General features: G+C 41.1%; 1 protein-coding gene across 1 annotated transcript in view; it reads left to right on the forward strand.

The window, feature by feature from the left end:
* Positions 1-14,420, forward strand: part of clec16a (C-type lectin domain containing 16A) — a 39,669-nt gene that overhangs the window by 16,219 nt on the left and 9,030 nt on the right. Inside the window, exons 12-20 of the mRNA XM_041956755.1 lie at positions 970-1,081; positions 1,202-1,302; positions 2,505-2,624; positions 3,460-3,569; positions 6,134-6,178; positions 7,291-7,341; positions 7,485-7,613; positions 8,024-8,144; positions 14,015-14,166. Of these exons, the coding sequence (XP_041812689.1) occupies positions 970-1,081; positions 1,202-1,302; positions 2,505-2,624; positions 3,460-3,569; positions 6,134-6,178; positions 7,291-7,341; positions 7,485-7,613; positions 8,024-8,144; positions 14,015-14,166 (941 nt within the window). The remainder of the gene's footprint in view (positions 1-969; positions 1,082-1,201; positions 1,303-2,504; positions 2,625-3,459; positions 3,570-6,133; positions 6,179-7,290; positions 7,342-7,484; positions 7,614-8,023; positions 8,145-14,014; positions 14,167-14,420) is intronic.

A 14,420-nucleotide genomic window follows, 5' to 3' on the forward strand; every position in this document is an offset into this window, starting at 1 on the left:
AATGTCAAAGATTGACAGAGTTCAAAGTTGAGGCTGAAAGAAAATGCAGACAAAAAATGGCAAAAGCGTTAAAGTAAATTTCTCTTTGGCTCGTTTTGAGATGAGGACTCCCTCTCTCTGCTGCTTCCCCTGTTTGGCACCTTTTAATTTCCTTGTGGTTACTATGGTACCAGTGATCACATGTCCAACACAATCTCCATGGCAGCCAGCTGTCCATTTCCACGGTGACCGTCCATCCTGTGCTCCTCACCTCTCCGCCTGTCTCTCACTCCTGCTCCGTGTGCATGTGTGTGTTTGTTTGTATCCGAATGTGTGTGTGCTAGTAAAAATGTGGACATTTCACTCATCTGAAGATTCCTTCTCTACTTTGAATGAATAGGCTCTTTTTGCAGGCAGTCTTTGTGCAGCGCTACACAGTCTTCAGTGCTTCACAAGGCCCAGCTGCACAGAAATGTTTTCGACAGCATAGGTTTTAACACTAATGGCATCGTGGGCTGCAGAGGAACAGTTTCAAAATGACACATGTACCATTTGGGGTGGAAAAAACAACACCTACCCAATTTAACTGTTTGATAAGAAAAGTGATAAAAGAAGAAGCTTTCTGAAGGATAGACGATAACTTTGAGACGCTCTACCTCATTGGTTAAAGTATTCCTGACATGTTACATACTTACATCAGATGGTAAATTTTATGCATTGAAAATCGATATTGAGCAGACACTGATGGCATGATTAGGCTATCTGTGCTGCTGTACCATATTTCATCATTTTTGATCAGTGAAGGGTGAGAAGGAAGCACTTCAGATTGTACATTCATAATCACTGATGACATTTTCTTCACAGCCATGATGTGTGTTTTTGTTTGGGCTGTGTGATGTGAATGTGAATAGTACACATGAAAAAAAAAACTTCACAGGTATGGACATTTATGGAAGTAAGTACAAAGTGTGTGTGTGTGTGTGCACACAGAGATAGAGATGGTGGTGATGGACAAGTGTAAGGTGTCAGAGCTGACAGAGCAGAACATCACTGATGAGGAGAAGACGGCTGCAGCCACCCGCACGCACGCACAGAGGAGCAGGTACATGCACAGGCATTACTGAACACACCGAACTCATCAAAAAAAGGAAAGTATGAAAAAGCAAACCAGACAAAGCAGAAGTGACTATGGCCCGATGATATCTTCTCTCTCTCTCTGCAGACCGTTCTTAGACATGGTGTACAGTGCTCTCGACTGCACCAACGATGACTACCACGCCCTGTTTGTCCTCTGCCTGCTTTACGCCGTCTCACACAGCAAAGGTTGGCCTTTCCTGTCATTTACACGCATGTACATTCATTCAGTCTGTTATAGTGGCTCATTCTAGACACCAGGTAAATTAAGTTGCATCCGTATTGGAGGTCCATATAGACTGTGCACAAGTGCTCATATTTCTAAAAACAGGATTTGGCCGACTCAACAGAACTGACTACAACCACGATTTCAAAAAAGTTGGGACGCTGTGTGAATAAGACAGAATGTGATCACCTGCTGATCCTTTCTGACATACACTCCATTGAAAACAGTACAGAGACAATATATTTAATGTTTTAACTCATCAGCTATTCTGATTTTGATGCAGCCACACGTTTCAAATGAGTTGGGACAGGAGCAACTAACGACTGGGAAAGTTGTGGAACGCTCCAAAAACACCTGTTTGGATCATTCAACAGATAAACCGGTTGATTGGTAACAGGTGATAGTATCATGATTGGGTATGAAAGGAGCATCCTGGAAAGGCTCAGTCGCTCACAAGCAAGGATGGAGCGAGGTTCACCACTTTGTGAACACATGATTGGATAAAGGATGTTACTACATGGGCTCAGGAACACTTTGTAAAACTGTCAGTAAACAGTGTTTGCGCATGACTGCATTCTGTTTTATTTAGGGTTTTACAGAGTCCCAACATTTTTTGAAATCGTTAGTGTACATTTGCTTCATTCTGTGGTATTTTTGACAGAACTATTCATTTCCTACTTTATGCCTGTTTTAATATACACTCACTTTTTAATTAGACGCACTTCACTACAACTAATGCAGCCTAATAGAACAGTCCTGTAGTATATCGTCTCGTCATGAAGGTTATAATGTTCAGTGTTTTGTTGAAACTGTTTTAGAGAGGTGTTAATGCAGCTGTCATTTTTGAGGATGTAGTTTGTGGTGCTGTTGAATTCTACAGAGAGATGTTTACATTATTTTGTCCACCCCATCTATGCCAATGACAGCATGCTAAATAACAGAAAAAACTCTTTCCAAAATGCAGTGTTAAGTGCAAAGTTACCATGATCCATGGAGTGCCAATGGGAAATACTCCATGTTGAAATATACTGTCATTTTAGAATCCATGTTGATAAAAACAAAAAAAACTATAACATCACCGTATTCATGTTTATGCCACCAAATCTGCATACACCTTTTTCCTCACCCGGTCTGCCTGCCTGTCCAACCGTACGTCCGTCTGTAGGTATAAACCGAGATCTTCTGGAGCGTCTGCAGTTGCCAGTTCCAGACCAGGAGAGGAGCTCCTACAGCCTGGTGCTGGTAGAGAGACTGATCAGAGTTATGAGCCAGGCAGCACAGCCAGGTAACACTACACACACACACACACACACACACACACACTATCACCTGCCTTTGGGATCCTTTTTAATATCTTTAGTTATCTCAGTTAGTAGTACAAGCCAGGCCCTCAGTGGAATTCCAGTTTGAATCCACAACACTGTGCACGGCTGTGTGATGAACATGTTCATACCATAAACAAGCTGTCTTCTCTTCCAAGCTGAGCATACGAGCATCCACACAGTCTGTAAAAACACTACATGACCTGTACTGGCTGACTGCCATCAACCACCGAGCCCGCTACCATCATAACATCTTTATTTTATTTTTCTTATTTTTTTCTGTCATTTATTGTTCTTATTTTGCACCCCCAATGCTGTTTGCACTCCCCCTCTTGTGTTTTCTGAAGAACTTCTGTAACAGTAAATTTCTCCAGTGTGAGTTCAAAATAGGCTTATCTATCTATCTCTCTGTCTATCTAAAAGCTGCTGCCCCCCCGCACCCTGCCACACACACACACACACCTGCCAAACATCAAATGCAGGTAGATTTTGCCTTCTTGAAAATGCATTTCAAGCTTTGCGAGTAAAAAGCCGATAATTTATCCAAACATTTACGACCTTATAACTGGTGAATGTGAAGAAAAAACAGCTTGTTTGATTACAGTATTTTCTGCCCGGTGAAAACATGTTTTAATTTTGGAACAAACATTAAACTTTTAAATTGTAGAGTTGATTTACACCTGACTCAATAATGGACACATTATTCCATGTAAAGTTAAGCCAATATGGAGATACAGTAAGTTATCATCATTACTTATTTATGTGTGCGTGTGTGTGTTTGTGTGTGTGTGTGTGTAGATGGTAAAGTGCGTCTAGCTACCCTGGAGCTGAGCTGCCTTTTATTAAAGCAGTCTGTGCTGTCTGGAAACCACTGTATAATCAAAGACGTTCACCTGGCCTGCCTGGAGGTACAGTACACACAAACATGTAGCCACTGCTCTCTCTCTCTCTATCTGACACACACACACACACACACAGTCCTGCCAACATGTTGCACGCACACACATAAACCCACATAAAGAGTTTGAGGTTTCAGAGGATCAGAGAAGTGCAGTAAAACGACCCTTTTAATTTTGACCATACTAATTTATGGCCCAAGACATTTTTCAGCATGTGGTGTCTGGTTGATGGTTTGAGCGTGATGACAAGCCGGACGAACTGTTTCCTCTCCTCCAGCACCCACACCTCACATCTCACCTCATCAGCTGCGTTAAGCATTGGGCATTTACTCCCTCTGACTCCTCTTCCTCTCCCTCCTGCTACCCAGCACTTGACTTCTCTTCCTCGTTCTTCTGGGAAGTTTTTAATTTCCTCCTCTCTCACTTCAGGGTAATCCTCCCCACCCTCTCTTTCTTCGCTTTCCTCTTTTCTTTCTTCACAGGGCTTACAGGAAGTAGTTAAGCTACTGCCTGTGAGCTTTTTTTAAATTTCCTTCTATAACCTTCTGATCTGACTGTGTTTAAAAGTGAATGGAAACCTCGCCGTGGTAATTTTACTATATTGTTTCTGAACAGGTCTGGTCAGGTTTCACTTGTTGCTGATATTAGTCAGTTTAACATCTCTGGGGGGGTTTGCCTGAAGAATTTCCCACCTCTGACGTAATTTAACATTAAGGAAGACCCCCCTTTCAATGGGTCAGCGCTGCTTTGGCCAGAAATTATCATCACCTTTTCCTTGTCAAATTCATTTTGTTAAGTTTTGATTTACTTAATTACTTACTTTGTGCTGTCAAATAAAGGGTTAGGGCAAAAAAAAAAAAAAAGTGACCTCAGAAGAATAATTCTGTTAATGTAATGTCACGTTATGCCCTGACCCGGCTAATTCTCTTCCCTCTCTGCTGTGGGGAAACAGCTGACTGTTCATGTTACTAATCTCTGACAGGAAAACTGGGCGGCATTTCCAAGTTTAGTTTATTCAGTGTTAATCCCGTACGGCTTCACGTTGTTTTAGGATTACATAACTTCCTTCATTCAAATATCACTGCAGGAAGAACATGGGCAACTGTCATCCCTCTATTTCTCTGTTATGAATGAGTAAAACCAGAGGAGCGTTTATTCCTGTTAAAAGAGTTGGTGTGTCATAACATAGCTAAGAAGTGGCAGCATTACAGTATTTGATAGTTGCAGTCCATCAGATCAGATTCCTGTGAAGTGTGGGATCCACTAATAGTCACTCATGTGAATATCATTGACAGCCGTCACCCTTTCTCAGAAACAGCTGGGTGGCGTGAGATGCAACTAATGATGCTGCATGTTAACTTAGTGAGAGTACGACGTAGATTCTTGTGCATTTGTTTTGAATGAAGCGCTGGAGCTTTTCAGTGTATTTTACAATTATAGATAGATAGATAGAGAGATAGACTTTATTTATCCCAAACTGGGAAATTGCGGTGCAGCAGCAGCATTACACACAGTGAAATAATTGAAAATTTGTGAAATAAGACTATAAAGAACAAACTAAACATAATAAAATATCAAAATAGCAAGCAGTAAAAATTATATACATAATAATAAAATAGCAAAATAGCAAACAGTAGTAATGAAAAAGTATTGCACAAAAAAGAATATCTACAGCAAATGGCAGTGTGTAGAAAATAAAGTGTACCGTGACTGTAAGCATACACACAGTGAAAAAAGTGAAAATTTGTGAAATAGGACTATAAAGAACAAACTATATATAATAAAATATCAAAAGTAGCAAACAGTAGTGATAAGAAGTATTGATTTTTTTTTTTTAGCTGTTATTGTACAGTGCAATGACATGTGGCAGGAAAGATTTCCTGTATCTGTCCCTTCGACAGCGGAGCTGTAGCAGCCTGTGGGAGAAGGTGCTCCGCTGTCTGTCCACCGTGTGATGGATTTATTATTATGTCTATTAATTATTTCAATATCATGTCAATAATATGAAATTCATGCTAAATATAAAATGGAAGTTGTTAGCGATGACTGTCTCACAAGTTGTTTAGTGATTATTGTGCCTGAATAGGCAGCGGCTTGTAATGCACATTTGATTGCATTGTTATTTTCCAATACTGTAAATTTGTTCATCGTAATGCAATTAGTTCCAGTTGGGTAAAACTTGTTTTCTAAACAATCTTTAGCATATGGACCGTAAAAAGACAAAACAGAGAATGAATTTTCTTTTTTGAGATTAGATTAGATTTGGCATGGGGTTAGGTTGTATTATGATATGTAGGAAAGTGTCATTCTTTTGCTTTGTCCATTTTCCTCTAGCAATATTGAGAAGATGTTTTTAAGCCCCTCGTTTAATGCAGGGATTGGTTGATTTTGTATTTTTAACCAACACAGCTCTGGTGATTTATTCTCGTTCCTGTTCTTTGTTTGAAAATATACGTTTAATGAGGATACGTTTGTGTTTATTTCTGTGTGTGTCACATGAGCGATGATTTAGTGTCTGCAATTGTTTCATACTGTTTATACTGCGTACTATACTTCTATATCTATGTTTGCAGGGTGCTAGAGAAGAAAGTCTGCACTTACTGAGGAGATTCTACAAAGTGAGTTCACACAGTAACCTGCACCAAAACACACCTTTTAAGACAACAGCTGCTTAATCAACCCAGTGCGCACACACACACACACACATGTTCCACTAACCTGGAAAAATAAGTGCTTCTCTCCCATCCACCCACACATTTGCAGTATATAAACACAGGTGTGTGTTAGGGTCTTGTGTGCGTGTATCCCTGAAGGATCACAGTGATACAGCAAATGGGCATGCCTGCTTTCTTTAGGGAGTGGTAACAGCAAAGTTTGAATGACGAATCTCACATAATTATATGTTTTAATTGAACGATAACAATAATGGTAATTGTTTGATAACTCACTGCTCTGTTGCATGCAGCTGCAGCAGAATGTGGTCACAGTGGAAAGCTGCCACAAGTCCAGAAACATGACCATAAACACAAAGAAAAACATCATGGACCCCACAGAAACTGATACTCACCACATAGTGTTGTGCAAGCGTGCAAACCCTGATACACTGTTTTACACTCGCACGCGCAGACTTGCCCAAACAGATGAGTCAGCTGAATGTATGATATCAGCATTGTATATGTGGTAAAGTGGTAAAGCGAAGGAAAACGTGAAAGAGGGAGTCTGAGCAAGTAGTCTTCTTTTCAGGACACGACTAGCTTGTTAAGCAACATTTTAGGGGAGAGTTTATACATGTATGCATTAACGTCCTCCTTTTTACTGGCATTAGGATTATTCACAGAAAATAGATTTACATTTTGTGATTGTAACTAAAGCACAAATCAGATTTTGGTCTGTGTTTCCACTGTCACGATCAAATAAGATCAAATAAAAACCAACTAAATAAATAAACATAAAACTTTCCCATATGGCTTACATTATGTAATGGTGTGTTATGAGTTTTTGATAGTAGCTGCTTTGGCGCTGGATTCCAGGATGGTGCCAGAACATGAAAATAAGTATGATTAGTTGCAAAACTGTATGCATACTAGCCTTTTGATAGCTGACCTTCATTTAAAAAGCACAGGGGGGGGGCTCAATATGAAAGCCCACCCTCATCCAAATTCACTGCAGCTGTTTTTTTGCACACATTCACACTTTTTAACCGACCACCAATTTTATTATGTAATCACAGGGCGAGGAGATCTTCCTGGACATGTTCGAAGACGAATACAGGAGCATGACGGTTTGTTGGCCTTCATTTGATGCTAAATTTGTTTTCTTTTTATCCGTGAAAAATGAAACATGATTCACCCAAACTGACAAATATGTTCTCCTGTCTGTCCGGGTGCTGTGCGTTGGGCTCGTCTGTGCGTGTGCTTGTTGCAGAGTAAGCCGCTGAACGTGGAGTATCTTATGATGGACGCCTCCGTGCTGCTGCCGCCCACCGGTACCCCTCTGACTGGCATCGACTTCGTCAAGAGGCTGCCCTGCGGAGATGTGGAGAAGACACGCAAGGTGCGCACACACACAAACACACACACACACACACAAAGAGTCTCGAGTTCAGTCCGTATTGCATGGGCACTTAAATCTTACATTACACTGTAATAGCAAAAAGCAGGCGTACCTCATGTTAAATTCTTTTGGTTTCGAGCTCTACCAAAAAACAGTTCACGACAAACACATGACACCAGACTGGCGCCACTTCAAAGCTCTGGTGACAGATAAAATGTGATTCTGACAGTGATAACAACCCTGGATGATTGATGTCAACGTCCCGCACAATGTTTCCTTAATAGGATTTTTTGAGCTCTGCGATTCTTTTGTTCTTTCCACTGGTTTGTTGTAACTGTCATTTTCAGATAGGAAGGTTGATTAAATACAACTCTAACTGTTTGTGTGGGCCCTCTCCGCCCCATCTACAGGCGATCCGTGTGTTCTTCATGCTGCGGTCCTTATCGCTTCAGCTTCAGGGAGAACCTGAGACGCAGCTTCCTCTGACCAGACCTGAAGACCTTATCAAGACAGATGACGTGTTAGACCTCAGTAAGACACACAGAGAAACATACAATAGGCTTACTATACACAGGACACAACCAGCCCACAGACCACAGGCTGCAGGACAGCTGACGTGCTTATGTATTTATTATTTTTGCGCTTCAGACTTCAGGATGGGCAAGGTCGATGTAAAAAAAAAAAAAAAGTCTGATTAGTAAGAGCTGTAACCACCCCTACAGTGTACAATCTCCCTGAAAGGCCGTCAAACTACAGCATGAATTCTCTCTTCCTCACTGCACAGGCGTGTAGTCAGTGTCTTAACAATACCCAGACACATGCAAACAAGCAGAACCGCAACGATGCAGATTCGAGAATACAGACGCACTCGCAAGTACCTACTCCAATCTTCTCTTACTGTACTCAGGTGTGTAGATGATGCTATGGAAACTTGCATGTGGTTAGCTTTGCTTTGTATCATATCACAAGTACATTTGCACAGTAATGTGAGTGCGAGTGATAACGCTGTCACACACACACGCAATGCACAAATTTAGCAAATCTGCATTTTTTTTTTGCGTTGCAAGCATCTGTGGCTCCGTAATGTTAAAGCTGTGACTACGTTTAACAATATAGGTGAAGATATTCCACCTCCTACTACCAAAACCTCCATTTCTCACACTAGGCTGCAACTCAGCTACGTACTCAGAGCAACTTGTTGTTGAAGTTTGTTTGTTTTAATTATGTTGTGGGGACATAAATCTGTTTACACAGTCACATTGTGGGGACTCACTGTCCTCATGGGGACATAAGTCCCCATATTTGTAAATCATGAAGTTTTAGGGTGGCCCAGCATGCCTCACCCAAGCCTGGTTTTGTTTTTAGCGCTGTATTATTCTCAACAAATCCCATGAAAAGACCGAAACTAATGCTTGATTTATCCTATAGGTTAGCATTGCCTACGTAGCCAAAGAACTAAACAAACCAACTGTTGGAAATATATGAAAACTATTGCTTTGACTGACATGTGGAAACAGGTCGGGAGAGAAAGGAAGCTTTGAGAAGTAGAAACCAACATGGCCAAAATAATAACCAGTATGATTTAAAGATGCAACTGTGCTGAAATATATGATTTAGAGTGGAGTTACTCCAAAAAAGTGATATTTCCTGGGTTTAACCTTAACCATCATCAGGAGCTGTTTCCTAACACTTCTCCCTGATTCTTTATTAATAACACACATAATGAATGTCAGGTAAAGCCAAATGACACTATTTACATACAGTTAGCAGTTTATTAGGAACACTTGTGCAATTGCATGTAAACCAGTACAGATGCCCAGTTTCCAAATAAAGAAAAAAGGGCAACATAGCTTGAAAATGAAATTGCATTACAGCAGGTTGATGCAGAGCAGCAGTAAAACATGTCTTTGTGCAGCCTGCAGTCCTGCCCTTCCTATCTTCTGATCTTCAGGAGACAAAAAGGAAGTTTTTCTGTCTATAAAATATCTACTGGCTCAGAGAAAATATAATCATAACTTGATTGTCTACTGGGAACTGAGTGTTATGCTCAAAATAATCATTAAATATCAAATAGATAACATTGTCTTGGAACAGATACAGGATGTACGACCTACACTTAATGTGCCGCTGTCATAACAGTGCTATGCAATTCCACTGAGTTATAGTGTGACTCAGTCGAGAGCAAATGGAATAAGCAGCCTCACTTCTTCTTCTACTTCTGCGTTGTCTCTGAATCTGTGGAATTGAGTTAGTATAGCTGGCATATCACTCGCATTAAAACACATGCAGGTTAGGTGAACCGGTGACCCTTAAACAGCCTGTTGGTGTAAACGTTGAGTGTGAATGGTAGTCTTAATACGTGCTGACGGGTGAGCCCCAGCTCTCCCGCCCAGTGTCAGCTCGTGGCCCTGCACTGGATGAGTGGGTAAAGATAAAGGATCTCCAGGGGGTGGATGACAAGTTTGACATATTTATATTACTGTTATAGTTTGTTTATTACTACCCTGCACAACTTAATAATTTCGGTGGAGCTGAAATAATCAGAATAACAATTCACTCATGGTTTTCAAGAAGGCCACCTCTGTTACTTGAAATGAGCCACTTCCCCAATTTATTTTAAGTTTATTTTGATAAGCAGAACGTCTCAGAAAGAAAGTACGGTTCACCACAAATTCCCCGGAGCAGATAGGATGTCATACAGTATCTATATTAGGTGCAGCTTATGATGCAAGCAAAGAAAACCTCTTTTCCTCTGTCTGTTTTCTTTTCCTCTTTCTTTCCACCATCTCTCGTCTGACTTTCTTTTTCTGTACTGATCAGTAACACGAACATTTAAGAAGCTCTTTTCGTTGAAGACGATATCACCTGCGCCAGTGTACAAGCGACATGCTCTGTTTCGTCTTCTTTTACTCGTCTTTGGGATTTGAAATGCCGAGTGGCCATGCCATTAAAATCACTTCTTAGAATCACACATGAAGAGAAGAGTTCATCATAAATTCCAGCAGGCTGTTTACCTAGCAGTGATGACTGTACCGGCTGTGGTAAATTTAGATAGGCATAGCCTTTAAGAGTTATCATATCATCTGTGATGACTGAGCTGCAGTTTCGGTGCTTTTTGGAAACACATTTGCTCAGTGATTAATGATGTTAGCCTGACAAAAGTGGCATGATGACTGGATCAAACATACTGAAAGGCTTTCTAGAGATGGTTCTTGGCTGTGCTGCCATTCGCTTCTGCATTAGAATATTAGAACATTTTATTCATTTTTGTCTCTAGACTGCATGGAAGTGGTGTCAGTGGTTGATATCAACCACTGACCTAGTTTTAGTTCTTGAAAGACTTTCCACTTTTGTGATGGATGTGTTCTGTGGCAAAAGCTCTACTTTCATTTTCCCAAACCCTGCTGATGGAAACACACCTAAAATTTTCTTAATTCCCCTCTTCTGGGAGAGGGGGTGGGTGATCTCAAGAAATCACTCGACAGATGGATGGAAACGTGCTTCTTGAAACCAAATGTCCCCCTGCAGCTTTACTTTCAAGTCTAATTCAGCGGCTGAAACCGTGACTGTTTTCACGATTCCAAATGCCAGTCGAAAGAGTCTGCGGCAGATTTGGGTAGGGATAGCCTTTTCATGCCGATCATATCAGGTGTGACACGGCTTCCAGTAATTTTCTGCCACTTGAAAAGATCATTTGAAACCGTCCCTGTTCAGTAATTATTATTATACGTCTTGCATTTCACTCTATCTGGGTACACTTTAAGTAAAACAAAAAAACAATTCCCTTCGTGGGTTTTCTCTCCTTTTTTTTTTTTAAACAAAGTCACTGTCACCTTTCATTTAAGCATAGTGGTTGATTAAGAACACACTCTTACAGACTCATTGTGGGGTGCGTGAGGGTTTTTCCTCATTGGTTTAAACCTGCAACCTTCCACCCACAAACTCCTTTTTTGACCATCACACTGCCAACACCTCCATTTCACCACATCCCCTGCTAACTGTTGAATCGCAGAAAGAGCATCTGTATGTTGTGTCAGTCAGAGTAGCGGCCTCGTGGTTGCAGAGGTGCTGTTGCAAGTCAGAGGTCATGTCACATTCCCATCAACAGGAACCTTGCCTCAAATGTGAAAGTGGTGCTGGAGGAAGTGTACCTAGACCTGGTTGCATACATGTGATTCAAAGGAGCACGCAGAGACATTAATTCACATTGAAGCTGCTGAACATGGGAGTTCTGTGGTTTGCTGTAGAGTGTAGCAGGGGAGTTTTATTATTACATGTTAAAAGTCATCCTACGGAGGCAAAACAGTCTGAAGACATTGATTTTACGTGTGACATATTTCTAATGAACATGCTCAGGTCTGATCAAGTATGTCTTGAGGATGAAAGGCTCTATGAGGCTTGAAACTAAAGTCACATGTTTTTATTTGCACAAGTGAATACAGTCACTCCATTGTCTAGCTACAGTAATGTTTGATTTAGGACACTTGATAGCCCAAAAGGACACTGAGTGCCAGGCAGTTAAGGTCGACAGCTTTTCAATGAACATACATCTTGCCTTAGTTGTAGCTTAAACAGGAAGAACAGGCTGTTTCTTACTTTAGTCATAAAGACTGAATAAAAGAGCCAAATTTCTGAAGAACTCCAAAGACTCAATGAAGACAAAACCGGGCCCATATATGATGACACTCATGACACAGCATTATGCGTCAGACACTGAAACAACTTTTTGAGTTGCTTACACGTCAATATTCCTTTTGTTCTTAGCTTCCTTCTTCTGGGAGGTGGAGTTAACCTAAAAATTCACTTGACTAATATGTGGAAACGTCGTGCACCTCGTGAAACCAAATCTTACATAGGAAGGTGCTTCCCTGCACTCTGCCTGTTTTTGGATGAAAGCGCTATCAAAACAAATCAAGCGGTTGAAACCGTCACTGGTTCAGTGATCCCAAAAAAAAAAAAACCTGCTGGATAGAGTCAACCGGTCTTATGAAATGTCCCACATTGTCCAGCCTTTTTGACCAGGTCGGCGGGTTTATTTCCCCTGCTGGCTGGCGGCCTTAGTAAACGGGGGACTACCTCTCCAGCTGCAGGTACTTTTCAGCGCTCACTGTTTCAGTGGGTAAAGTCAAATTCCTGGCAACCCCCGTTGATCTATTAATGTGGTGGTCGGTTAGAGAGAGCATCATATAACCAGTGGGCCACGTGTGGTTTGCATGACAAACTGACAAGCCACCATGTGGGCATCAGCAGCTGTTGACCTTGAGAAAAACACCAAAAATAGTGTAAAAATAGCAATACCAACTTCACATGTATATCATTAGTCACAGCTGCTAAAGATGGTTTGGTCAAGACTCTCTAATAGAAATCATGGAACTAGAGAGCACTGATCTTAGACATGGGAAGGGACATGAGTGAGACTGGGCAAGAGACAGAGAAGTTTGTGAGGGGGTTGTACACCACTGTGGTGCTACTCGTTTACGTTTAGAGCCAGCCAGAGTGGGTGATATTTAAACCAGAACTAGTGGTGTTGAATCAGGTCATCATTAGTTCCACGTATCCTGTTTGCTTTGCAGTAGGCTTTGTGGTAAACTCTTCATCGTCCTCCTAGACGTGTGGGAGAGAAGTGTCTTCTCTGTCCTTTAAAGTGTGTGCAGCATCCTGCCTGCTGTATCAATATGTGTGCACTGAACATGGTGTGAACACAAAAGTCACATCTCCAAGTCAACAACACTTAATTGCTAAGAGTTTGTAAGAGTCATTTTTTTCAGGTTTTCACAGTAGCACTTCTGTATACTTTCTGGAACCAAGGTTGTTTTTCCTCAAATACTTTGACATTGAAACTTTTTCTGAAGAAGATGATTCATTTTATTCATTTGTAACATAAAACAGAAGTGGGCTCAGTGTCCTCATTCTGTGTGGTTTTTGCGTTAGTAATTATGTTCCACTGAAATAGCCATCATTAACTCTGTTTGTGTTGCTGTGTGTGTGTGTGTCTGTCTGTGTGTGTTACTGTGATCTTCTTTTCCTTGTAGTGCCTCTATCTGTATATATCTCCAATATTTAGCTTTATGAACAAATACCAGCTAACATTCCCATCAGCTTCAGTTACGGTTAGGGTTAATACAGCCCCGCCCAGCAGCAGCTAACGTCTCTGTGGCCCACCACTGATTGGTCCCACAAAAACTTTACCACTTTACATTGCAAACATTACTAATTGTTAATTATTTGAATCCCCTTCTGGCTGCTGGCTCTTGTTATCATATGCAAACGGAGATTTTTGAACACCAGACTCACAGGTGATATTGTGTTTGGTAAGGATCGCAAACAGACCTGAGGCACCTATTCAGACCTCGTCCTGAATTGTCCGTACATTTACAGTCACGTTTGTCTGTCCTTTTCAGATAACAGTGACCTCATCGCCTGTATGGTGGTCAGCAAAGACGGCGGCCAGGCCCAGAGGTTCCTCGCTGTGGATGTGTACCAGATGAGCCTGGTCGAACCAGAAACCAAGCGCCTTGGATGGGGTGTCGTCAAGTTTGCCGGCCTTTTACAAGTAAGAGAAAAGTTGTGTGTTCATGTCTCTGTGGATGTTCGTTTGTGCTTAAGACTGAAGTCATTAAAAGCACTGATTTCTTTTTTATTCTTTTATTTTTTAGTTATTCTACTTTCTTGTACCTTTCTACCATGCACCTGTTTTTTTACTTTCTGTTTTCATTACATCCGGTCTGCACTGTTCCTCACTCTATATGTTGCTTATTTACAGCCTACATTATTGTTTTTTTCTGATTTTGTCTGTCTTTGTCCCAC

The sequence above is a fragment of the Chelmon rostratus genome, chromosome 17 (assembly GCF_017976325.1).
Source record: "Chelmon rostratus isolate fCheRos1 chromosome 17, fCheRos1.pri, whole genome shotgun sequence".
Classification (NCBI taxonomy): domain Eukaryota; kingdom Metazoa; phylum Chordata; class Actinopteri; order Chaetodontiformes; family Chaetodontidae; genus Chelmon; species Chelmon rostratus.